General features: G+C 35.0%; 4 protein-coding genes and 1 long non-coding RNA gene across 7 annotated transcripts; 2 read left to right on the top strand and 3 right to left on the bottom strand.

Annotated features, from left to right (window-relative positions):
- The first annotated feature begins 4683 nt into the window (after positions 1-4683).
- On the top strand, positions 4684-6527 carry LOC111494195 (RING-H2 finger protein ATL5-like). Its single transcript, XM_023144076.1, has 3 exons — positions 4684-5261; positions 5464-5561; positions 5939-6527. The coding sequence occupies exons 1-3, from the start codon at positions 5097-5099 to the stop codon at positions 6267-6269; spliced, it is 594 nt and encodes a 197-aa protein (XP_022999844.1). The 5' UTR covers positions 4684-5096; the 3' UTR covers positions 6270-6527.
- LOC111494199 lies at positions 5238-7836 on the bottom strand. The gene is made up of 4 exons (XR_002720144.1): positions 7566-7836; positions 5992-6099; positions 5411-5545; positions 5238-5319 (listed from the first exon to the last, which is right to left on the bottom strand). It is a non-coding gene; the product is annotated as an uncharacterized LOC111494199 (long non-coding RNA).
- A 2379-nt stretch (positions 7837-10215) lies between these two features.
- LOC111494183 (two-component response regulator ARR2-like) lies at positions 10216-12966 on the bottom strand. Its single transcript, XM_023144061.1, has 6 exons — positions 12843-12966; positions 12070-12225; positions 11150-11527; positions 11004-11080; positions 10429-10769; positions 10216-10395 (listed from the first exon to the last, which is right to left on the bottom strand). Exons 1-6 carry the CDS (start codon positions 12955-12957, stop codon positions 10311-10313), a joined length of 1152 nt encoding a protein of 383 aa, XP_022999829.1. The 5' UTR covers positions 12958-12966; the 3' UTR covers positions 10216-10310.
- A 1438-nt stretch (positions 12967-14404) lies between these two features.
- LOC111494178 (flap endonuclease GEN-like 1) lies at positions 14405-19093 on the bottom strand. 3 transcript variants are annotated; one of them, XR_002720140.1, is made up of 9 exons: positions 18732-19093; positions 18317-18493; positions 17298-17468; positions 17043-17224; positions 16720-16942; positions 15729-15864; positions 15143-15615; positions 14520-15012; positions 14405-14482 (listed from the first exon to the last, which is right to left on the bottom strand). XR_002720140.1 is itself a non-coding variant. In XM_023144054.1 (8 exons), the coding sequence occupies exons 1-8, from the start codon at positions 18924-18926 to the stop codon at positions 14764-14766; spliced, it is 1806 nt and encodes a 601-aa protein (XP_022999822.1). In that variant the 5' UTR covers positions 18927-19093; the 3' UTR covers positions 14405-14763. The 3 variants fall into 3 exon arrangements, 2 of the variants coding, with proteins under 2 accessions (XP_022999822.1, XP_022999823.1); XM_023144054.1 differs by having other exon boundaries at positions 14405-15012; XM_023144055.1 differs by having other exon boundaries at positions 14405-15012; positions 16870-16942.
- Positions 19094-21400: 2307 nt separating this feature from the next.
- On the top strand, positions 21401-25897 carry LOC111494184 (ATPase GET3-like). The gene is made up of 7 exons (XM_023144062.1): positions 21401-21899; positions 22272-22390; positions 22788-22938; positions 23256-23366; positions 24045-24183; positions 24274-24389; positions 25422-25897. The coding sequence occupies exons 1-7, from the start codon at positions 21645-21647 to the stop codon at positions 25596-25598; spliced, it is 1068 nt and encodes a 355-aa protein (XP_022999830.1). The 5' UTR covers positions 21401-21644; the 3' UTR covers positions 25599-25897.
- Positions 25898-25970: the final 73 nt, after the last annotated feature.

Raw genomic sequence — 25970 nt, 5'->3', positions numbered from 1 at the left:
GTTGTTTGGGAAAAGGGAATGAGATGTTAAATGTAGAACGCGATTGAGGATCGGACGGTGGATTGATCATAAGATGTCAAATATGGAATGTGATTCAGGATCGGACGGTGGAGATTGGACATTGTTGCAGAGAATCTAACCGTTGAGATGAAATTTGAATATGGTTTGGAAAGTGATGACGTGGCACATTTTGAAACGACTTCTGTAATTGTGTTTACGTTTCTTTTTCTCGACCCACGTGTGAGAAGATAAATTTTCGGAAAGCGTGAAGTGGTGAATGTGAAATTACGACTGGGTCCTTGAGGATCTAGAAATTTTCGAATTTGCCACCTGACTTTTAAACTAGGATAAGTATCAAGGGCTGTTTTGTCTATACATTGACCAAAATATATTTATTCGTTTTTTTTTTTATGTGAATATACTTTTTTAGATAAATAATTATTTACAAATTATATATATATATTCATTATGCCTATGAATTCATATCATTAAAAAAAAATTAGAAACTCAAATTATAAAAGTTAGTTGGGTTAATTTTTTTTTTTTTTTTAAATGGGTTCGGTTGGACTCTTGGATAGTTGAAAATGAAGATCTATTCATGGATTAACATTTCTTTTTGTTCGAAACCCGATAATAGAGTTACAATTCAATTCGATCATACCATAATATTAAGATTATTATGAAAATGAAGAATATTTGAGATTTGTAGGGTTTACTTATTAATTCAACCTGTATTATGAATAATTAAATTTTTTTTAAATAATTAAAAAAAATTTAACCCAAATTTCCGTTTGCTCGAGTTGGTTCAAAAGATTTTACTAATTATTTTTTTTTATTTATTTGTCCTTCTTAACACTATTATTTCCAAAAGGAAAATCTTATCAAATGTTTCTAGAAAAGAAATCAAATATTTTTTTAACTTGGCGAAATATTTACAGAAATATGAAAATTTAGAGAAAAAGTTAAAATCGGGGCGTCGTTTTATAATTAAGAAAATGATTGGGGGGGTTTTTTAAAATACGAAAAATGATGGGGCAAAAAAAAAGCTGCCTACAAGCGTACTGACAGCAACCCGAGAGACTCTAGAAACACGTCCACGTCTACGGGAGGGCGCGTGGATCTAGACGCGTGGGAACACGCCCTCGGGCTTCGAACAACGTTGATGTGACGGCGTTCAGTGTCGGCTCGCTATCTCATGTAATATACGTAATATTATATATAATGTTTAGACAATAAATTAAAACAAATTAAATCGAGATAAAGTAATTTTATCAGATATCTGTTTAATGTAAAATAGTATTAAAACTCTTATGTAAATAAAGTAATTTTATCCATTTTATTATATTATTTAATTTTAGATCATGTATTATAATTAAATAAATTAATTATATTAATTTTGGTTAATCAACATAAATTAAATAAGAGATGGAGTGAATTACAAAAACATTATGGTCCCATTGAAAAATTAATCATACATATTATATTTTTAAAATTAAATATAATTTATTTATTTCACTTCATTCCATTTAAAATAAGTCTATTTCAATTTTTTATTATTATTGTTCTACACTTTTATAAATCATAAAAATAATTTTTATAATATGGATTGAATTAATACATATTTTAAAGAATAGTGAGTAAATAGTTTTATTTTAAAAATAATTTTTGAAGGACTCAGTATTCCACGAAGATAATCTTTACTTTTAGAAGTGAGGAGTAACTAATATAACCATGTCGTAAGAGATGTAGGGAGATGTCAGAGTCATCTGATGTCAAATTTAGATTCCAAATCTTGATCTTAATCTTGTGTCACGTGGGTTTTTGCAACGTAAATTCAAAGTATTTGTGTGACTCAGTATTTAAAGTATTTGTTTCCGTTGCCATCATGAGCACTATTAGAAGCATTGTACATAGCGGCAAACTGTACATGGAAATTACATGATTCTAAACAATTCGAATATCAATTTAAAAGCGATTTTGAATAAATAAATATACTCTATGGAATGTGAAATATGGAAAAACACGTCTAGTAGGGTCTACTTCTTATGTTCTAGTGATTCGAATCTAGGAGCCTTTAACACAGTTTTTCTTGCCATGCCTTGAACACAAAACAAGAATTATAAAGAAAGATATAAAAAGAATTCTAATTTCTCAAGTGACGAGCCAGGATGCATTCTTGGTTAATCACGATAGGAAATCCCCTAAAAATTTGATAATCACATTGGGGGCTAAGTTTTAGAAGAATGGAAAAGAATTGGACCTAACATCCAAGTACCCGTACAATTAATCTTTCTCCAAGCTTCATGTTTCCAATGAACTTCTTATCAAGCTTCTTGAATTTTGATCGATCTCTAATGTCATGTGTTGGTCTCCATTTGGTCTTCTCCATATGCAAGAAGGTTCACTATAACCTTCTCTTCAACCTTGAGCATCAACAAGTTGGACATTTTCTCAGCCAATATCAATGCAGGCTCTTCATCACTCGTGAATGGGAGGCTTGCCTTCTCATCGTGCTCCTGGTTGCGGCACTCTACTGCATAATGTTCGTATTTTTCGGAAGTATAGCACTTGAGTATGATCTTATTATTCCAGGAGTTGGCATTGTCATGGGTTTGTGAGGTTTTGTCACGACCTCCTCTATCGCACATCTATGTCCACGACCGTGGCCACACCCATGACCTTTACTTTTCTTGTTGTCGTTGCCATGTCCCTTAGTACCTGAAAATGAATAATTTGTTGCATCTTTCCTTCTCTGCGAACCACTCCTCGTGTGTGAGTAAGAGATGCTTCTCCTCCTCTCTATTTCCGTAGCCAGGAAGTCTCTCCTCATGGATCTTAGGACGACCAACAACCTCCTCAATTGACATATTCTTGAGGTCACAAAATTGCTCAATGGAGGTAACAATCTGCATGAATCTCGAGAGGACAACTCAAAGGAACTTTTTGACGACGAAGATCTCCTCGACCCTGTTGCCTAAGGAACAAATGCAGGCAATGATCGTCGTGAATTTCATGACAAAGTCGTCTCTTGACTCACCAATCTTCATACGAATAGCCTCGAACTCACTCTTCAAGGTCTATATTTTTGGTTCTTTGACCTCACAACTTCAACATCTACCTCTCCTCCCTGGAGATGAAATCGACTTGGGTTTTGATTATCCAGATGAGTTTCATGAGTAAATACGAACACAATTGAATGCTATCCCAAGATTTGAAGGTGTAGATGAAATGTGGACTTGAAAAAGAATTGAAAAATCCCTATTGGAGGGTAATTTGAGGAATTAAAAATAAAATGCTTAAAAGAATGTAAGTGGAGTATGTTATGGATTATGACATACCATAAATAATATCATGGGATGACTTGTTGTGCTTCCTATGGTCCAACGCAAAAGTAGACAACCATCACTTTACACCGTTTATAACTCATCACTTACCAATTTTAGTTCTTCAATTTTGGATTTCATATGGTGGAATGATTTGTTTCTTCATCATTCAAATGTTCCAATTATTGTAACATTGCTACTTTTTTACAACTTTCCAATAATTTCAATTTTTAATAAAAATGTGTCCATTACTTTTTTTTTTTTTTTTTTAATAAAAGTTTTTAGAACGCATGCTAATTATATTATAATTATCTAAATCATTAGCTATAAACGGAGATAGATAATAAAAATGGACATTCATAAGATACAAGATATTTACATCCACAATGTCGACTAGAGAGGTCCACAGGGTGGGGCAGGGACAAGGAAGCCTTCCTCGCCATTTATTCCATTCTTCATCCCTATAAAAAATTTCATTTATTTTTACGGAAATTGGAGTAGGAATTTCCCTCATAAAATTTTTGAGGATCGAGTCTCCATCACCACCACCTATTTCATTTTTCATTTGTTTTAGTGAAAATTCCTCTAGAAAAATTTGCGATTCCACACCTTTTAATTTTTATGGAACTTTCCTAAGGGTAAAAAAAGGTTAAAAGTATAAGATCCATAAAAAAAAAAATCATAATTATTAAGAAAAAAACATATATTAAGCCAAACATTTTTAATTCAGAACCAACTTTTGGTCCATTCATCCACTAAGTTCCATAAAAATAAAAGAAAAAACATAAAAATCTACCAAACTTCCTCATTTGAACCCAAATCAAACCCTTATCCTCAAAAGAAAAACAAACAAAAAAAAACATCATTAATATAACAACAACCAAAACCTAATCAATCTGATTATCAACCAAACTCCCTATTTCAACAAAAATCTTATTTCTGTCAGTTTCTCTTTGGAGCCTTCACTTTTTTTAATACAATATTCATCCAAGTAAAAGGTTATAAAGAAGTGTCAACTTAAGAACAACTTAGCTGTAATTTGTAACTATATCATTACCCGAAACGTTAAAAAAAGTGTTATTTGAGGACAACTTAACTATAGTTTGCACGTATATTGACCAAAACGTCAAGATCTTATTCAATCAGAAGTTTAAATCAATAAAATTGAAAAGATGGAGTTAAAATCAACTGCCCTCATGAAGTTCAAGGATAAAAAGGTTAGACTAGGTGCATTAATTTCTTTCTACACAGCCCTAATAATAAGCACACAGTAAAACAAATAAATGAAGCCCAAAAGAAAAGGCGTGGACAAGAACAGTTGCTCCAGATAATCTCAGTGGTCTTATCCAAAAGTGGCCAAAACTCAGAAAGCAATCAAAGGAAAAACCCACAGAGAAACAGAGCATAATAGAAAGAGAAAGATCAAACCTTGAGATTCTGTTTAGCCTACCATCGCTCGTTAGCCCTTTGAGAAGAACAAGAACAACAAGAAGAAGAATCTCTTCAACATCGGTCTTCTTTTTCCACCGTTTCTGACTTTTTGCCGTCATTTCTGACACCATCTTTCTTCAATCCTTCGATAAGAAGCAGCCTTCTAAAGCTAAATGGACCCGCCACGACAACGATCCCAATGAGCAGAACAGCCATCTTCTTTCCCTTCCATCCATTTCATCTTTCTTCACTGCTTTCCCCAATTCCCTTTCTTTCCCTCGTCTAATTCTGCAGTTTCTGAGGTTTTTCCAGCTGGGGTTTTGAGATTTGAGGGATTTGAATATGCCGAGTTCTGGTATGAACTTGATTACCACTGTTATTGGGTTTGGAATGAGTGCCACATTCATAGTGTTTGTCTGTACAAGAATCATCTGTGGTCGACTTCGTTCATCTCACTCCAATTCCCCCAATTACGAAATTGAATCCAGAGTTGATCTTGAGCAGCAGGTAAGAAATAGTGGCTGCTTTTCTCTTAATCCGGATCTGCAGTGTGTAATTTGTATTTCTGTAGATCATGAATCTCATTGGTTAATCATCATATGGTATTCAGTAAAGTAGCCAAAGATTAGAATTGTACCATACTTCCATTGCCTTACATCTGTATATGACAAAATGACAAGTCTCTTGATTCTTTGCTGTTTGATGCCAGCCAGAGTCTCGGGTGAGTGGTCTCGAACCGGTTCTCATAGCTGCTATACCAACGATGAAGTTCGACCTGGAGGCTTTCAGTTCTATAGAAGATGCTCAGTGAGTACAACTTTCAATTCATTACCAACGATGAATTCATAGTTATACTTAGAAAGATGTGACTCTATCTGTGAAATCTCATATTAGTTGGAGAGGAGAATGAAACATTCTTTATAAGGGTGTGAAAACCTCAGAAACCGAAATATTCTTATTAAGGGTGTGGAAACATCTCCTAGAGAATGAAACATTCTTTATAAGAGTGTGTTAACCACTCTCAGAAAACGAAACATTCTTTTATAAGGGTCTCTCCCTAGCATACGCGTTTTAAAAACCTTGAGGGGAAGCCGGAAAGGGAAAGTCCAAAGAAGACAATATCTGTTAGTGGTAGGCTTGAGCCTGACCTACTAAACTATGGTTCATTTTGTTTCATTTTTCAGGTGCTCAATCTGTTTGAGTGAGTATGAAGAGAAGGAAGTACTGAGAATAATACCCAAATGTGGTCACAGTTTTCATCTCTCCTGCATTGATGTATGGCTGAGAAAGCAATCTACCTGTCCAGTTTGCAGGCTGCCATTGCAAGACACTTTTAGAACAAAACCTGTAATACCAATGACAGTGAGCAGAGATCAGTCTTTTGATGGTTCTGAGATTTCAACAGATCATCATTCTCAAAACTGGCTTCAACTTGGCAACACAAGCAGTCAAGAACAGCTTGAATCCGTTCCTGTAAACCCCACAGTTGGAAGAGAGATGACAACAAGACAATGAGTACATAATATTTTCTTCTTGGTTTCACTGCTGAGTAGGTAGGAGCATGATTATATACAATTGAACATCACATACTTTGTACAAATCATTGTTTCCATATTTTTTTGGCATTGCGTAGTGTAGATTCAGGCCTTCTAAAACAATGCAATGAATTCTCATAATGTTGTGGATATTTCCATGAGTTTCTACCTCGTTCAAACATATATCAAATGAAAGTTTGACAGAACTTGAAGCAATGAAGATTTTAACTGATATCTAGACCAGAATGTTCGTTCATAGAGAAGGCCCTCTCACCGGCACATATTGAAGAAATGAGATGCTTTAAATAAACGTATAAGTTTGAATTCTACAGATATTTAGGGATGTAAACAATGTGAAATATCTTAATAAACTATCACATTCAAAGAACAATTTGGCAACTTGCAGATTTTTCAAAGAACTCAAATAAACAACAGACATTAAAAGAGTGGGGTTGCAATTTTATTAAACCAGAAGTTTACATCATCAATTTCTACATTTGTAGAACTGCTACAGGCACGAAAGTAACTTACGAAACATTGGGTCCATTCAAGAAAATGTACTGTACCATTCAAAGCACACAATTAAGACTACATGGAGGAAGATTAAGCTCAATGAAATCATTAATGAATCAAAATTTTAGTAGTATGCTAAAACTGCTTCAGGAATGGCGAAGTCTAACAAACCAATCCCACCGCTAACATATATTGTCTTCTTTGAACTTTCACTCAAGGCTTCAAAACGTGTCTGCTAGAAAAAGTTTTCACACCCTTATAAAAATTGTTTCGTTCCCTTCTCCAAGCGAGGTGGGATCTCACAATCTACCATCCTTAGGGCTTAGCGTCCTCATTGACACTCGTTGCCTTCTCCAATCGATGTGGGATCTCACAATCTACCCCTCTTCGAGAACCAGCGTCCTCACTGGCACACTACTCGGTGTCCACCCCATTCGAGGCCCAGCATCCTCGCTGGCACACCGCCTAATATCTGGCTCTGATACCATTTGTAACAGCTCAAGCCTACCACTAGCAGATATTGTCCTTTTCAAGTTTTCTCTTTCCGGCTTTGCCGGTTTTAAAACGTGCATGTTAGGGAGAGGTTTTCACACCCTTATAAAAAATGTTTTGTTCACCTCTCCAACCGATGTGGAATTTCACCGAAGCATCCTCAAAAATTGAAGACCAGAGGAGTGGGCGATGGTCATGATGCAATGAATGAGGCCTCAATACCCGACTATGCAATACAATACACAAGATAAAACAGTTAAGAGAAGTCAACCTCAGCCTTTATGTAGCAGTTGATCGCGCTCCAACACCCTGCCTATTTTATATCAGCTGCGATACTGCTCTTCAACAAAGCAATCCTTCCATCATGCCATGTGGGGAAAGAAAATAGCACAAAACCGTTAACATATCGACTCTTGACAAAGGCATGATCGAACCCTGTTGGCATCGATTCAGCTCAGATCTTCGGCAAAAGGGATCACTTAGTAATCTAAGGAAGTCTAGCAGGCTCCAATGAATCAATATACGACCTAAGGAATAATTACAAAAAACTTTGACACTGACCTCAATGAAAAACATAGAACCTAACCAAGGACCAAAAATCACTAGGGTCCCTCTCAATCCCTCTAAAGGTCCTATTATTCATGTCACCCTATAAACCCCACAACACAGAACACACACCCGCTTCCTACAAAAGCTTTCGTTTCTCACAGAAAGGCAGATGGAGAAGGAACTCGTCAACCATCCCCTAAAACCTTTTGTGCCTAGCAAACTGAAAGCCATGTACCTTAAAAAAGAGACTACAAACAGTCCGAGCAAAGCTGCAAGTGCAAAGAATGTGATCAAGGTCTTCCTCTACCCTCCGACAAAGAATGCAACAACACGGCTCAATCAGAGTTATCTTCCTCGAAAACTTGTCTAAAGTATTAACTCTTTTATGGATAACTTTATTTGAACTTTTACCTTCCATAGAGACAAAATAGTTTCAATCTTGATAAGCGCATGAAGAACTTCCAGAAACGGATCATCACAAGGGCAGAACCATAATGAGGCAAAGAATGTGCTCAGTATCTTCCTAATGTAAATTGAACCACAAGGCTCCAATTGCCTCAATTTCGATTTCCACTTAGCAATGCTAATTGAAGAATCAAAAGTTCTTAACAATGCCTATAACACAAATTGTAATGTACAGAAGCTCACCAGAATGCTCGAGTTTCAAACTCGGCAACGTCAGTGCCTCACGCATGAAACTTGGAAATAAGGTCCAACGCCCGCAATCTCTCAACATCAGGATCGAAACCATTCGCCGCCGCACCAAACCGATTATCACGATGCACTTGTCTTTCCTCCGCCATAGCTCCCGCCGATGGTGACACACGTTTAACCCGCTTATTCTTAATAAAGCAACCCTTCATCTTCTCCTCCACCATTTCAATCGTGCCCTCGTGCATCGACTCGTCGCCATAGTCGTTGAAGGCAGCGCTGGTTGCAGAGGAGAGGGAATTTTCATCCACGGAAGAATTGCAGGGCTCCTACCATGGCTTCCATCTTCCTTCTCTCACTATTGACGAAAGAATTGCAGAAAAAAGCAAGATGAATGACGAAAGAATAACTACTCGCTAGTCTCCACGAATGTTGTTAGAAATCAAAATCCTTTAAATTTTTGCTCACATTATCAAAATTGTTGAAAAAACACAATAAAAAACGTGTAATTTGTAGCTTTTTAAAATATATTATCTTTTTACCTGTAACTTTTTAAAATCTGCGAGTTCTATGGGTTCATGTAAAGATGGATGGATCCGATATAAATTTTTTGTAAGATGTCGATGGAAAGTTATCTGTATTAAAAAGATCTTCATGAATCATTGTCTGGGGTGAAGCCATATCCATGACTCTAAAACAATAAAATTTGCAACTATGATGATGACGACAATGGAGAATGAACAAAGAAAAAGGATGACGGATAAACCTAAACAAAAGGTTCTCTAACAAAGTTAGATCTGGTGAAGTCGATTACAAGTCCAAGGTTGACGCTTCTCGGAGTCATTCCTATCTCAACTAAAAGCCATGACGTCCTCTTTCATATCCTAATCAGTGTCGTTTATGGATCATCGAGTAGACTCACTTGCAGTAGGAGAAGGGTGTCGAGGAAGTTTCTCGTGAGTAGACTCAAGGGCAAGAGTTCTTTCGTCAACCTGCTCTGGTCTCCAAGAAGGAGAAGGAAAGTTGGAGACGATGAAAGTCGTTAGTTTTATGTACATACAATCATTAGAGATGTCCACGGGGCGGGGCAGACAGAGATGGGGAAGGTTTCCTTGTTCCCATCCCCGCCTCTATTTCATTCCTCATCCTTCCATAATTCTCCATTTAATTTTGTGGAATAGAGACGAGAATTTTGCATAAAGAATTTGTAGGGACAGGACATGACATGACAGAGAATTGGGCAGAAAAGAAGAATATAATCTCATCCCCGAAGAATTATCTAATGGAAAAAAAAAAAAAAAAAAACTTCCCATCTAAACATAAGGCATAATCTTCCCTTATGCTTTTTTGGACTCTCTCGATTATTTTTTGGTATCGAAAAAACCTGAAACTCTTGTCGGGTTTTTGCCATAGGTTTGTGCAAATGATAGAGAGAAGACAGAGGAAATTGATTGAAGATGGAAGTAATGAGGTTATGATAAACTTTTCTATCAACCGACTCAATAATAACTTTGTGTCGAGACAATCTTTCCTTATGCTTTTTTTGGCATCTCTCGATTGTTTTTGACATCGAAAAAAATCCGAAACTCTTGCAGCGTTTTCACAATAGACTTGTGCAAATGAGAGAGAGACGAGCGAGAAAGTTAATGAAAGTATTGAGGTTAGGATAAACGTAAATTCAAATATCAAATATATTAATGTTATCTTTATCATCATATGACCTTACTCAATACCCACCTCGCATCTTCCTTTTATTATCCCGAACAAATTAGCTATGGCAAAGATCATCATGAACATAAACAATAGTAAAGTTTCTTTAGAAAAGTAAATCATGAACATCAAGAACTCCATCAAGTTCTTCATCAACCTTAAACATGCAATGTCCTTGTTCTTCCACCATCGTTGACTCGCAATGTCCTTGTTCTTCCACCATGGTTGAAGTCATTTCTTTTCTATTACATTCAAACCATTGTCGTCTGTCTTGATCTTCTAGCGATCGTCGACGTGTAGAGTTCATCGAACATGTCTGGCTCGTAATCACCTTAGAAAAACAACTTTCCAAACTTACCACATCACAAATTCCCATAAGATTGGAGTTGATAGAAGTTGGAGATAGATTGTTGTACGGTTGAGGTTGAGTTTCTTGAGGCTTAGCCATGAAAATATCGACATTGATGGGCAATTTCGTTCGGTGGTTAGGAATCTGAGCTGTCTCGAAACTTTTAAAAGGTTTCTTTTTTACATCTTGATCTTGTTTTAACGAGAAACGAAACTTCTACAAGAGAAGAAGATTAGTTATATTATAAATTTGCTTCATAGTATCGGTTTAGTCCTTAGACTTTGAATTATGTTGTATATTACATACAATTAGGTCTACTGTTACTCGAACTACAAAATGCTAACCAGACATTCCCGTAATCATAAATTTAATAGTCAATTCAAAATTTTGAAGTATAGACCGAAAAATGTAGTCTAATTATGATAATTTAACTCATAATGAAACTTTTACCTGTAAATGACTCGAAACGTTTTCTTTTCTTAATCCAGGAACATTCATGTGTTGAAGTATCTCCTTTGGATGAGCTTCTAAGTTAAGAAAAACAAAGTTAGACGATCTTTAATCTTACGTAGATGAGAAGAAAAAAAAACACTCACTATCAACTCCCAGTGCTTCAATGGCTTGCAAGAATGTCTTATGCAATTGTTGAGTCCAAATTAGCTTTGGCCTCTTCGGCCGTGTTGAATCACTACCATCTCCTTCTACCTGTCGAGTACTAACATCTTCGTTGTGTTCTTTCCTTTTGGTCTTTTGGAATTTCTCGTCGGTACTCTTGTCTACATCATTTTCATCGGTCAATTCTTTTTGAACTTGATTCGATGTTCTAATAGAGATGGATCGTTCTCTTCCTCCGATAAATAAAAATTGCCAAAGATCTCTTATGTTTTTCATGGTGAGTGGCTTTACGAGACACAACATAGCTCCTTTGAAGAGGCAACCCAACTTTACAATCTCGTTGTCATCGGTGGTCATAGCTAACAAAAGACGAACAAGGTTAAGAATGCGTTTGAGAAAGGACAATGCAATTAAGTGAAAATATTATTTTTCTTGAGAATTATCGAGAGTAGTCCCACAATGGCTAATTAAGAGGAAAATTATAGGTTTATAACTAACACTATTTCCATTGGTACAAGGTTTTTTTTATTTTTTTATTTTGGAGAGATATGGTATCAGAGTCATACCCTTAACTTAGTCATGCCAATAGAATCCTCAAATGTTGAATAAACAGTTGTGAGTCTCACATGTGTAGTTAAATGTGACTCAAATGTCGAACAGATAGTGTACGTTATTTGTTTGAGGGCTCCAGAGAAGGAGTCAAACCTCGATTAAGGAGAAGCTATTCGAGAGCTCTAGAGAAGGAAAGCCTCAAGGGAATAGTGTACTTTGTTCGAGGGCTCCAAAGGAAGAATCGAATCGAATCTCGATTAAGAGTAGGCTGTTCGAGAACTCCAAAGAAGAAAGTCTGAGAAAGAACACTATTTCTATTTATACGAAGATTTAAAAATTAAAAACTTACTAACAATTGGCAATGTGGATGTTTGCTCCATAATCTTCTCTAGGAGTTCATATCTACCCATATCAGGCAAATGGGTATCTGTTAAAATGAGATGGATATCATTTTTTCTCTCTTTCACTATCCTCAAAGCGTCAATGGCGCATTTAGCCATCACAGCTGCCCACAGAAAAATAAACAAACGTAAGAACAGTGAAACTAAACCATCCAATCGTTTGAATTTATTGAGTTAAAATAAATCAAAATTTTATAAATTAAATTTGGTAAACTAAATTTATTGCTAATTTCAAAATAGTATATGCATATATTTATTTTATTTTCATAATTATATTTTTATTATTTACTCTCTATATCTAACGATTAAGACTATTTAAAAGGTAATTTTTAAAAAATATAAGTTGAAATTGAATGGTAAATCTTAATTAAATGTTCAGAAAATATACATTTTATTCAAATGATTTGAACAATTTAATTAAATTGTTTTAGTTTAAAAATTTGCAACTCGATCTAAATTCAACTCATGAACACTCTTAACATTCTTAGTTCTCATTTCTCGCTTCTATTTTCTAATTTTTTTAGAAACATAAGCATTTATTCATTATCTTATTTTTTGAAATTGTATAACAATTTTAAGAACATAAATATAAAATCGTTATTTTATCATTAACTATGAACACGAACAAAAAAAAAAAAAACTACGCATCAAAATTGAAAATGATGAACCTAAAAAACACTTTTTTAAAAAAAAAATTGAACAATAAAATACCAAATGTTACCTTCATATCCACATACTCCAAGCATTTTGGAGACAATTTTTAGAGTTGTAGAATCATGATCAACCACCAAAACTCTGAGTTCTTCGTATAGCATCCATTTTTTTGTCAATTCCATCCTCCAAGAGAGAGATTATAGAACATGAATGAATCTAAAGCTTATGTTTTATTTAAATGATGGCTGCTTTTAATGGCATTTGTTGTAAATTTGGCATCCTAAAACTACCAATTTGGCATCATACTTAATGCAAAAGAAGACTACCATATATGTTCCTTTTTTGTGACTAATTTGTTGAATACCAATTATATTTGAACTATTGTACGAGCATAGTATGTAGTCTTGATCATGGGTTCGTCGTATAGTGGTGTGACCTGTGACCTGGTGTGAGATTCTATATCAGATGGAACTGAGAGCGAAGTATTCCTTATAAGAGTATGGAAACTTCTCCCTAACAAACTCGTTTTAAAATCGAGAGACTGATGACGATAAATAATGGGCCAAAGCGGACAATATCTGGTAGCGGTGGGGTTAGGCTGTTACAAATGGTATTAAAGCCAAACACAAGGTGGTGTGCCAACGAGGACGTTAGGCTCCCATGGGGGGTGGATTGTGAGACTTCTCATCAGTTGGAGAAAGGAACCCAGCATTCCTCATACACATTTTAAAACTGTGAGGCTAATGGCGATAAGGCCAAAACGGACAATATCTGATAGCGCTAGATTTGTGTTGTTACACCTAGTGAGCAAAAACCGACACGTTGATCGTAAGAAATCATTGTGTTGCTAACTCAATACAATACAGCTATAGAGTTGTAGGTAATCCTTATCTTTTTGTTTTCTTTCGTGATTAGATAAGTGTTGAACAATGATGCTAATAAATTTCCATGTTTAGAAAATTATTACCATTTTCTTTTAAGTGGTTGATAAGGAAGGTTGTTTGATTTTTACTTTCAACATGCTTGGAATCGGACAAAATTAATCATACACTTCTTGTGGTTTTAAATTTGCTCAATTTTCTTCCTTTTTTTTTTTTAATTCAGCATATATATTTATTATTATTAAATAATTACTATTTTTTTTTTATAACGAATTTTTATTTTCCAACTGCCAAATGTTAAGAATAAAGTTTTGTTTTTTTTTTTATTTGGAAAATGGATAAGTTGTTATTTTTAAATAATAACTAATTTTTTAATAATAAATTTATGACTTTCAAAATCTCTCTTTTTCCTTATAAAATTTTATTTATTTAAAAAAAACATTCACTTGGCTTTCTAATTACAAATATGACAATTTTTTCCTCCTAATTTGTTTTATTGATATATATCTCCGTTCTACTCCTTATGTAAAGTCAACGCTAGCAAATATTGTCTGTTTTACGCTATTGCGTGTATCAGCTTCATTGTTTTAAAACATGTTTGTCGGAGAACTTTTCACTCTCTTATAAAGAATGTTTTGTTCTCCTCTCCTATCCATGTGTGATCTCACACTTGTACAAAGAATATCTTTGATTATTATTTATGTATTATTGATCGTGCAATTATTAAAAATAAGTTAGGCTAAATTATTAGTAATTGTCAATAACATTAGGAAATATTTAATCCAATTATAGGGACTAATTACAGCATTTCAAGCACCAATGAAGGCTTAACAAAAGAAAGCTCAAAAGATGTAGAGATTAGGAACTATACACATTATAAACTGTAGCATTTGCACTTCATCAACACACAGGAAGCGCAACATCTCAAACAGTTCTACTCAAACAAAAATCGATGCCTTACCGACCACGAAAGTGTGGAAGAACTTGATATGCTTTTTCCTCGTTTCTGTGCTCGTCTCCTTGTCCTCATCATTTGTCAAATCTGTTGCCTCTGCTGTTTGTTGTTGTGTTTTCGCTGCATGGTAGAGCTCTATACTTAACTGAGTTCTAGTCGAACAAAAGGCGACGCCTTACTGACTTCGAAAGCGTCGAAGAACTTGATGCTTTCCTCTTCTCCGTACTCGTCTCCTCGCCCTCATTCGGCAAATCTGTTGTCTCTGCTGTTTGTTGTTGCGTTTTCGTTGCACGGTAGAACTCAGTAATACTTAACTGGGCACCTTTTGCTTTCAATGAATCGGACTTTCCACTAGCCTCGCTAGGTGGCGTCGTGGTTGGTGTCTTCTGCCTTTTCACTTCCTTTAATTCAAGAAAATTTCGTCTTTAGAGCTCAGTCATTCCAACCTCAATGGTATAGCAGATCAAAACCACAGCATTACAACACAAGAACAAGACAGGGAACACAAAAACAAATGATGATGATGATTACCTTTTCCTGCAAAAACTTAGCAGTTTGTTCGGGATAAGCAGCTTGAACAAGGTCCATATTCTCATCGGTCAATAGAAACGAGCACCCTTCTTGAATATGAATTTTGGGGGAATCAAATTCATCTGTTAGATCCACTGGTTCGTCGACATCAATGGCATCTTCCGGCCCGGTGCCGAGTCCCTCCGAATAGCCTTCATATACAACATTGTCGAGCACCGGGATGGCCCTTTTCCATTTGACGACATAAAATGGATGTCCATATCTTATTTTTTCTCTAAGTATAGAATCGAATTCGTACTGGTCGTATAACAAAGTTTGAATTGGATTATTAGCCATTTCTCTGAGAAAAATGGTGGATAGCATGGGAAGCAACCTCTGACGAATGTAAGATGGCTCCCACCGTAAATGAAAAACTAAAAAATCAATCAGAATTTCAGTTTTCGGGCTTTCCCAAGATAAGATAAGGTCATCATCTGCATTAGAAAGAGAAAAAAATGAGATAAGAATCTAATATGTTCATAAGTTTATTCAAGAGAATCTTAGACACATGCTAAGATAATCAAAAAGCAAACACTTTAACTCATACCACTAAAATAACTATGATTGTCACACAGATACATTTGAATAAGTTCACTACTGGGAAAGTTGGGCTCCATAGCAATCTTGTTGCAAACTCGTAGTCGCCAATTTTCTTGCTTCTTTTTCTCTTTCTCTTCTCGATCCTGTTAATCGTGAACCGAAAAAACGGAAAAATGTCTTTTAGACAATATAGCACAAAAACCAATACACATGTTGCTAAGTAAAGGAAGCAAATAAAGCATAAGCTTTTATGTAACAACCCAAGCCCAAGCCTACAGCTAGCCGATATTGTCCTCTTTGAATTTTTCCTTTCGAACTTTCCCTCGAGGTTTTTAAAACGCATCTCTTACGGAGAGGTTTCCAAGGTTTCCACACCCTTATAAGAAATGTTTCGTTATCTTCTCCAACAGATATGAGATCTCACAATCCACCCCCCTTGGGGACCTAGTGTCCTCACTGACACACCGTCTGGTATCTGGCTCTGATACCATTTGTAACAGTCCAAGCCCACCACTAGCAGATATTGTCTTCTTTGGGCTTTCCCTTTCGAACTTTCCCTCAAGGTTTTTAAAACGCGTTTGTTAGGGAGAGGTTTCCAAGGTTTCCACGCCCCTAAAGGAAATGTTTCGCTCTAGTCTCCAACCGATGTGAGATCTCACAATCAACCTCCCTTGGGGCCTAGCGTTCTCGCTGGTACACCACCTGGTGTCTGGCTCTAATACCATTTGTAACAGTCAAGCCCACCGCTAGTAGATATTGTCCTCTTTAAGCTTTCCCTTTCGGGCTTCCTCTCAAGATTTTTAAAACATGTACGTTAGGGAGATGTTTCTAAGGTTTCTACATCCCTATAAGGAATGTTTTGTTCCCTTCTCCAACCGATATGGGATCTCACATTTTAAAACATAACGGTAGTTGTTAGCACGAAGGCTAAAAAAATATGATTCATGCAGACCACAAAGCAGAGTAAAATCAATCAGAGAGATGTGCCGATGAGGTACCGTATCACAAGAGGAACAATTGCATTTAAATCCATCAGGTTTTTTGATGCAACAACTTCCATGACTCACATCACAGTATTCACAAGGGAACTTAACATGGTCTCTTTTGCTGCCTGGATGACCACAGAAGGAACAGTGAGAACACTTAACCTTTCTTGAGTTCGTATCCGAAGATTGTCCGCCCTGAAGACTCGTATTATCCTCCTTTCCTATTACATGCAATCTGCATAACACTCAGCAGCCAAACACGGTTAAATTACCGAATAAAAATCATAAAATATCCTTATAGGTATTTCGAAAAAAAAATGCAAGCTAAATATTACTTGTTTAAAATGTCATCTTCGGTATAATCTTGTACGAAACGAACAGCAGTATCCAGTCCAACTCCTTGCATGCCATTTAAGTCGTGGTCATTTCCAACCAGGAGAGAGATAGCTATCAAGTGTTTCCTTTTTAACCCAAGAGCAGCTTCAATATCTGACATGAAGTAGCATTCAAGTGGTTCCTATGATATTCAAGAGAAAATGGTAAGAAGAAGCTACTTATAAAAGAAGACAAGTATAGATAAGAATACTTGCTTTTGAATTGGGATGGAAGCTTTTAATTACACATTTGGCGCCAAACAGAAAAGCATCACTGTCAGCTGTGATGCAGGCATCCACAAATCCTTTTCTATTCAACTCGGCACACAGAGCTTCGGCTTCTCCTTTCGCTTCTAAGACGGGCACCCCAAATAGCTCAAGCAGTTCCTATGAACAAAAAACTATTAGTAAGATATGATAAGCGTTACAGGTCCACCAAATCAAACAAAAGCATCACAGATATTCAGGGAGTAACACAATAAGAAAGGATCGCACACAAATTAACCCAAGAGTCGAGGCAATGCAGAGACGAGGCTCGTGTATGTTGAGGATTGTTGGAAGAGGTGTCCCACATCGACTAATTAAGGGGTTGATTGTGGGTTTATAGGTAAGGAATACATCTCCATTGGTATGAGGCATTCTGGGAAAACTAAAATCAAAGTCACGAGAGCTTATGCTCAAAGTGGACAATAGCATACCATTGTAGAGGTTCGTGATACCTAACAATATACACTAACAATGAAGAGACTATACACAATGGAGTTCAATAACAAAAACCCAAGATGCACAAAACACTATTTCTTTGTTACGAACTACAGACCTCCACAATGGTATGATATTGTCCACTTTGAGCATTCATGACTTTGCTTTTAGTTTCCCCAAAAGACCTCCATCCCAATGGAGATAGTGTTCCTTAATTATAAACTCATGATCTTCCTCTTAATTAGCCAACGTTGGACTACTCCTTTTCATATTCCTCAACATTCTTTTCTATAATCAACCATTTCTTGCATTAATCTTCATGAGATTAAACACATCCAAGGTCAACTCGGAGAGATAATAATAAGAATTGTAAATCTTTTTGCTATTTTCATCTCAAGGCTTGAACTAGGACGTCGGAGGGTATCTCGAAACATCCCAAGCCCTTCGAGCGGATGCACAAAACCATACTATTTGGAGTCTAAATTGATGAACCATATATATGATGAAACATGAAAGCAAGTGAAACAGCCTACCACACATTCTTTAACACACTTTGCAAACTTGCTATTCCTGTCAACTGAAATGCGATCTTCAACCCTTGGAAGATCATGAGTATCAATACCAGATAGCCGAAAAAATCTTGCTATCCTTGCCTTGGATTTCAAGGGTGAAGGAGTTCCATCAATTACAAACACAGGAAACGCACCAAACTGCAAAAAATACACAACAAAATCACCATCAACGTAAAAAGAGTAAGAGAATCATAAGGATCTTAAACCAGAAGAACTACAACCAAAGGAATTCCCAAATTCTCTTCAAATTCATTCATGTTACTAAACTACGCATAAACACTTCACAAAACCCTCAAATTCCAACGCCCAAAACATCAACGCCCAAAACGGCAAAAACAATTTCATCGCCGACTTCTTGCACCCAAAGAAACAAAACCTTAGCAAAGAGAGTGATGGTGCGGAAGAATGTGAGCCTCAAATGAGGGCTTCGAACACTGGCTTTAATGGCGGTCTCGTGCTGGACGATCCAGAAAGAGAGGTCGACGGCGACCCGTTTGTTCCTAAGGAAATCGAAGCCCTCAGTTCGAGCATGAGGTTTCAGTAAATCCCAGAAATTGCCTCCAACTCCCATTGCTCTGAGTGATTCAGAAACGGGTTCATGAAACCAATAAAAACTTGCAGTTCTTCGTTGTAGAAATCGATTGATACTTTGCGTAGAAGAGGTTCATCTTCAACCGTGTGTGAGCAGAAACTTCAATTTTTCAGAATGGATGTTTTGTTACCGTTGCAACGCTTAGAAAGGCCATGTTTTTTTTTTTTTTTTTTTTTTTCCTTTTAAGACTCCATGAATGGGATTTGGGCTGCCCGAAAATTGGGCCCTTGGCTTCATCGTAGTCAGTTTGAAACGGTAACTTTATTTTCTAATTATTTATATAATTTTTTTCCCCTTAAAATATTAAAATTTAAATCTGTGTTGAAAATATATACTTTATTTAAAAATAGAATATAACAAGTACCCATACATTTTTTTAAAAATAATGTTAAATTATACCCAAAAAAAAATCAATTATATTTTTAAATTTTAAGAAATTAATTTTCACTCATCTTTACCTTAAAATAAAATAAATATGGTAATTTTTATTTTTTTATGGGTTTTTTAGTAAAATTATTTTCATGTGATGAATTATAAAATATATGTTTAATAACATGAAATTGATAACGATTTAAAATTTGATAAGGATCATATTGTAAATAATTAAGATGCACTTGGTCACGTAGTGCGAAATTTATTTAATAACATACATGGGATAATTAAATAATTTTAAACATATATAATATGAATAATTAAATCAACACAATCAAAACTATAATAAATAATTTTAAAAAAAAAACTAAATTAATAAAATTAAGATACTTTGGACTCTCAAAAAATTTCAATAATATCTTTCAACTTTTAAAAAAATTAAATATTATTATGATCCGTTTTAAATAAAAATGGTTAGTACTAAGATGTTTGGTTAATATACCTAGTTTAAATTTTTTTTATTGTTAATATTATATTTAAAAAATATTCATAAAATTTCAAGAGCAGTATTAACGTATGTTTACCTTTATAAGAAAGGGTTGAAAAAATTCTTATCATCAATATATAGACGAAAACTGTCTCGTGACGCTTCATAGATTATCTTTAAATACTTTTGAAAGTTTGTGATTATTTTTTAAATTTGATATCAATCCTAAAGTTAATTTTTAATTTTTTTTTTTTTTTTTTTTTTTTAGTTTTAAAGTATTTTTAATTTTCTAAAAAGAATGGAAGAAAATTAATAATTTTTTTTAAAATTAAACATTTTTTTAATAAACTCTTTAAAAAGTTTTAAAACATATATATTTTTTTTAGTTTAAAGTTTTTTTTTTTTTTTTTTAGACTTTTGAGTACTTTCAAATTTTTTAAAATGTAAGTATATTTTTTAAATAAAATATAAAGTTTAAAGATATTTTTATTTGATAGGCACAAAATAATAGATTATTAACATTATAACAAAATATATACCATGTATATATAAGATATTCAATTCATATATATTGTATACGTTCATAGCACAAATCGCCCAGAAACCTACTTTTAGCAAAAAAAAATAATAATAAATAAAATAATTTCGAGAATGTGTTATGCATTAAGAACAATAAGAACAATAACACAAATACAGGAGATGGAGCGTGAGAGCATTTAATAGTTATTTTTAAGGAAAAGATAGTCATAGAGGAGAATAATTAACGAGGAAGTGAGTGAATCAAATGATAGCATGAACTATAAATATGTGTCGTATTATATTTATATGGTGATTATGCAATTAGACGTTAAACTATTAAGGCTCGTATGTGTAATTAAACTAGGTTTTTTATGTAGTTAAAAATTTTGGGTTCAATTGAACTACCCAATTTAGACACTAATCAGTAGTGTTATAAAGTTCAATCCAATTGCACGTCTCTTAATTTATTTTAGTTGAATAACGAAGAAATATGAGAGATTCGTATATTTCATTTTTTTTAATGGATGATATATGTCTTATTTAATTAAATTATTCTTATATTGAAATGAAATTTAAAATAAGTATAATTTATAATATTTTTCATGTTAAATTAATAAAAATGACTATAAATTTTGTATTTTATCCTAAAATATTCTAAGTTGGTTGGAAATGGAAATTGTATTTTATTTTAACCATATTTTTAAAATTTTAAAATAATTTAAAAAATATCCTTAAACTTTCAAAATTTTTATTATTATTTTTAATATTCTTTTAATTTTAACTTAAAAAAATTAAAAATATACTTGATATTATTTGAATAATAAATTTAAAAAAATTAAAAATATTAATAAAACTTTGGAAATTTAAATACTTTAAAATTTTAAACGAATTGTTAATAATTTTTTCAAAAACTATATTTTTATATTTTAAAGATATTATTAAAATTGGGAAAGTTAAAAGATATTTTTATTAATTTTTAACTTTTTTTTTTTTTTTTAGAAACAAAAACTAATTTTGCTTTGTTTTGTTTGCTTTAATAGAGGGATTTTATTTATGATTTGCACTCTAAAAACAAAGGGAGAAGTTAAAATGGGAAACTGGAAATAATCGGTGATCGCTTTCGTTCTTCTTCTCGAATCCGACTCCAAACTTCTCTTCGTGTGAGTTAATTTTTCTGATGAGGAATCAATCTTGAAACTGGAAGATCACCCAGTGGATTTCTTCATTTCCATTTCCCAAATCCGTGATCACATTCAAAGCCCACTCCAATCTCTCTTCTAGAGAGAGAGAGAAGAGAGAAACTCTTGGGAGCAATAAAAATGGCGGAAGAATTACCTGAAGGCACAGTTCAGAATCTACTGGATCAAGAGACTCTTAAATGGGTTTTTGTTGGTGGCAAAGGCGGTGTGGGAAAAACCACCTGCAGCTCCATCCTCTCGATTCTTCTCTCCCGTGTCAGATCCTCTGTTTTGATTATCTCCACCGACCCGGCTCACAATCTCAGCGATGCCTTTCAGCAGCGATTCACCAAGGCACCCACCTTGGTTAATGGCTTCTCCAATCTCTATGCCATGGTGCGTCTTTTTTTGGTTTATTTTTTCTTTCCGATTCTGAAGCGTGTTACGTGATGTAATCTGGATTCTAATGCGTGTGGTTTTTCAAGGTGATTGATATATGAATTGAGACATTATTGTTGGTTTGATTTGAATCTTGATGTAATTATGAATTTGATTTGTTGTCGATTTTTTTTCTGGAAGTTTGCTGGTGAATTGGTGGGCAGGAATGTTTAGATTATATATTTGTATGTAATTGTTCCAATTTGACGAATTCGCTAGCTGATTTCCTGCTGTATGCATGTTTGTTGAACATTTTTGTGGGGTTTTTACCTTCTAGACTGTTGTTGATAAGATTATGCCTTTCACAATCTGGGCAATGTTGGTATGTAGGAGGTGAATCCTACTGTGGAAAATGAAGAACTCGAGGAGGGGATAGATGGTTTATTTTCTGAGCTGGCTAATGCTATTCCTGGAATTGATGAGGCAATGAGCTTTTCGGAGATGCTGAAGTAAGAAACGCATCGATCTCTATTATCAGAGTTTTTATCTACTTTTGCTATAATATCGAGATATGTTCTTGTAGAAAAATAAACTCGAGATAAAATGTACAATTTACAAAGCTTAGATTGTAGTTCCAGGATTGCTAGTTTGAGTATTTGCCATGATTTTATTTGAAGTGCTTAGGTTGCTCTCAGTTTTGATTATCTAACAATCTGTTAGGACTTGGAAATTGGCAAAAAATGGTCTGTAGCAATCATGGAAGGTTGGGTTGGGGCTATGTGCCCGATACGTATATGTTCATCTTTATGTCGTGCCACCAAATCAATTTCTCTTCTCTCGGGGGAAAAAAAAAAAAACGTTTATATTTATTAACTTGGCTATGTTAAATGATCTTTTTGTCTCCAGATTAGTACAAACAATGGATTATTCTGTAATAGTATTTGACACTGCTCCTACTGGCCACACGCTTCGGCTGTTGCAATTTCCATCAACCTTAGAGAAGGGGCTTTCAAAGCTAATGTCTTTGAAAAGTAGATTTGGAGGCATAATGGGTCAGGTACTGTTTCTAATTTGATAACTATGTATAGTTAGAGACAAGCATCTGAATTTTAATAACGTTTGAAGAAGTTTAAGATTGTGCTATATTAATTTGATTTGGAGGTTCCCATGTAACTTTTGCTCTTCAACTTATTTGACTATGTGCGATTTCAGTTTAACGTATTAACACTTCGATTTTTGTTAGAATTAGACAAAGTCACTTCCTTAAAACTACCTAGAACTTTTTTTTCTCTTGGCATCTTTAGCTTTCCAGAATTACAAAAGTTGTGTTACAATACCCGAGGTAATTAGCTGATCTGAAACTTTCTGTAACAGATGACCCGGATGTTCGGTGTTGATGATGAGTTTGGTGAGGATGCAATTCTGGGAAGACTAGAAGGCATGAGAGATGTGATCGAACAAGTTAATAGGCAATTCAAAGATCCTGTAAGAACTCTTGTTTCTTACTCTTTTTTGTTTTTATTTTCCCTTAATTATTCACGTTTTTTTCTGCATTATTGCTTGTTTACGTTTGTCTAACGAAGAACAAGTATTAGAAAAAAGTGACCGAACTTTTAAATATTAGAAGCCGGAATAGAAACATGCAAACACACTCTGTAGCCTCTCTTAGATTTCCAACAATGTTCTCTAAAGTTATTATAGAGTAGCTTTGAGGAGGCAGAAATTAGGTTGGGCATGGTTAGATACCGATATGACGGTAAAAATATTTATATACATGTAGTTGTTTGACGGAATTACCATTGCTGAAGGGATCGGAGTAGCTATTCTTATATATATGTATTTGCTAGATGGAATTACTACTCCTTTGTAAAGAGGCGTCTAAGGAATCTGGTTGTATTATCTGGGGTTGTAAGTTCGCTATTTTCGAAACTTTTGGTGTGTGTGCATAGCCTGTAATAGTGATGGTCTTCTCATGATGGAGGCGGTATTATTCCATCTGCCTTTTTGAGATAAGAAGCTCGTTTCTTTGCTATTTTAAGGACCCTTTGGTCCGGGTAGGAACGAGAGAAGTTTTAGAGGGATTATCTTATTACGTGATTTTTGGTGTACAGTTTTCATCTGACATTGAACTACTGTTAGGTGTACTGATATCTCTGTTTGCAGGATTTGACTACATTTGTCTGTGTCTGCATTCCTGAGTTTCTCTCGCTTTACGAAACAGAGAGACTAGTCCAAGAGCTCACCAAGTTTGAGATCGATACACATAATATCATCATTAACCAAGTACTTTACGACGAAGAAGGTCTGATAGTTAATTGAATCCATAGATATATATTTTCTTAAATGAGATGGATCTTCCCTGTCACTTAATCGTAATGTACTGTCATTTTAGATGTCGAATCCAAGTTACTAAAAGCGAGAATGCGGATGCAACAGAAGTACCTCGACCAATTTTACATGTTGTATGATGACTTCCACATCACCAAGTTGCCATTGCTGCCTCAAGAGGTACAGTTAAATGTGTCTCAATAAAAGCCCATTGTAACATGTGATTGAGGGTTCTCAAATTAAAATAAATAGCTTTATTCATGTCTGGTGTTGGGTTTAGTTCTAAGGTCTGAATGTAAAAGGCACTAGGGAGCTGATCAAGAATGGTCTTGAAATTAGCTTGAAGTTTGTGTGTTCTCTCTACATACTTTGATCCAAACAAAAGGCATAAAAGAATGTCCCTTCTCGGCCTCGCCTCCCTCTCGTCTCTCTCTCCCCATTTCCTCACCGGCGAACTCACTCCCCAAGCTGGTTTTGCATCATACAGCCCTTGATTACCAACGTGTTGATATGATTTGGCAAGTTTCTTTTCCAAAAAAGGTGACGGTTTTCTCCTGGATCTTTTCCTTTGAGTGGTTGGTTGAACACTTGCTGTTGAATTCATAGGATCCTTCGGAATATGGCTCTTCCCCAAGTTTGTGTGTTCTTTGTAAAGATAGTGAAGAAACGATTATGCTTTTGTTCTTCTTTTGTTCATTTGTGGCTGTGCGTTGGGAGAATCCCTTCATCCCTTTTAATCTTCATAGTTGTTTGCCAAGTAAAGTGTTAGGTGCCCTTTCCCGCCTTATTGATGTTTCTCTTTCAAAAGGGCAAGCTAAGGTCCTTTGGTCTGAAAGGAACTCGAAGGATCTTCCAAAATCATGATTCCAGCAGGGAGGTGTTTAGTCATTCTTGTTGCTCCCTGTTGGTCTACTACTAAGCTGTTTTGTATTTACAGCTTATCAAAAAAGTTTTTATGCAACTCTCCCACATCGGTTGGAGAAAGGAATGAAACATTCTTTATAAGGGTGTAGAAGAGGAATGAAACATTCTTTATAAGGGTGTAGAAACCTCTCGCCAACCGACGCATTTAGGGGAAGTCCAAAAGGGCAAGTCCAAAGAGAACAACATTTGTCTTCTGTGGGCTTGGGTTGTTACATCTTTAGTAAATTCTATGCCATGTACTTCCTGAGGTTTCTAAGAGTTTTCATTTCTGAACTTGTGCCATTGTAGGTGACTGGAGTTGAAGCTCTGGCTGGGTTTTCAGGTAAATTTTTGACCCCACATGATCCATCAAGCAGCCGAGACACAGTGGAAGATTTGGAGATGAAAATAACAACATTGAAGCAGCAGCTGGAATATGCTGAAACTGATCTTGACAGACTTAGAAAGGGGAAGCAAAAGGCCTAAGCCACAGCCCTTCTTTTTGCCAAGTCTCTATTTTCTTTGTTATTGTTTTTCTTTTATCATGTTCTCGATGTCTTTCTTCGAGAACTATAATGCTAAAGCAGCATCCCTTGTTGGTTTATAAGGACCAATGCTGCTGCTGCTTAAGGCTTTTAATTAGCTTTAATTTATTTTTTTGGAGTGTTCTTTGCTGTATTGATTTTCTGGTCATTATAATTATAGTTCATTCTTTTTTAGACCTTGTATTGATCTACAAACAACAATAAAGGAGCCTCTGGTACACGATTAACCAATAAAAATTAGACCTTGGCCAATGATTTTCAAAGATAGCAACAATCCAAGGGTGATTATTGTGTTACTGTGAAAGAAGGCAGG

Source organism: Cucurbita maxima, unplaced genomic scaffold (assembly GCF_002738345.1).
Source record: "Cucurbita maxima cultivar Rimu unplaced genomic scaffold, Cmax_1.0 Cma_Scf00020, whole genome shotgun sequence".
Lineage (NCBI taxonomy): Eukaryota > Viridiplantae > Streptophyta > Magnoliopsida > Cucurbitales > Cucurbitaceae > Cucurbita > Cucurbita maxima.
Note: the sequence above shows the minus strand (reverse complement) of the source record. Positions and strands in the feature narration are given on the sequence as shown.

What these genes read in the sequence shown, in the direction of transcription:
- LOC111494195 (XM_023144076.1), top strand. Translation starts at nt 5,097, where the DNA reads ATGCCGAGTTCTGGTATGAACTTGATTACCACTGTTATTGGGTTTGGA. An exon ending in GAGTTGATCTTGAGCAGCAG is followed by an intron (nt 5,262 to 5,463) that starts GTAAGAAATAGT and finishes GTTTGATGCCAG; the next exon opens with CCAGAGTCTCGGGTGAGTGG. An exon ending in AGTTCTATAGAAGATGCTCA is followed by an intron (nt 5,562 to 5,938) that starts GTGAGTACAACT and finishes TTCATTTTTCAG; the next exon opens with GTGCTCAATCTGTTTGAGTG.
- LOC111494183 (XM_023144061.1), bottom strand. Translation starts at nt 12,957, where the DNA reads ATGGAATTGACAAAAAAATGGATGCTATACGAAGAACTCAGAGTTTTG. An exon ending in TGGAGTATGTGGATATGAAG is followed by an intron (nt 12,226 to 12,842) that starts GTAACATTTGGT and finishes TTCTGTGGGCAG; the next exon opens with CTGTGATGGCTAAATGCGCC. An exon ending in TGAAGCACTGGGAGTTGATA is followed by an intron (nt 11,081 to 11,149) that starts GTGAGTGTTTTT and finishes TTCTTAACTTAG; the next exon opens with AAGCTCATCCAAAGGAGATA.
- LOC111494178 (XM_023144054.1), bottom strand. Translation starts at nt 18,926, where the DNA reads ATGGGAGTTGGAGGCAATTTCTGGGATTTACTGAAACCTCATGCTCGA. An exon ending in CCATCACTCTCTTTGCTAAG is followed by an intron (nt 18,494 to 18,731) that starts GTTTTGTTTCTT and finishes TATTTTTTGCAG; the next exon opens with TTTGGTGCGTTTCCTGTGTT. An exon ending in CTAAGTTTTTGCAGGAAAAG is followed by an intron (nt 15,013 to 15,142) that starts GTAATCATCATC and finishes CTTGAATTAAAG; the next exon opens with GAAGTGAAAAGGCAGAAGAC.
- LOC111494184 (XM_023144062.1), top strand. Translation starts at nt 21,645, where the DNA reads ATGGCGGAAGAATTACCTGAAGGCACAGTTCAGAATCTACTGGATCAA. An exon ending in TCTCCAATCTCTATGCCATG is followed by an intron (nt 21,900 to 22,271) that starts GTGCGTCTTTTT and finishes GTTGGTATGTAG; the next exon opens with GAGGTGAATCCTACTGTGGA. An exon ending in TGCCATTGCTGCCTCAAGAG is followed by an intron (nt 24,390 to 25,421) that starts GTACAGTTAAAT and finishes GTGCCATTGTAG; the next exon opens with GTGACTGGAGTTGAAGCTCT.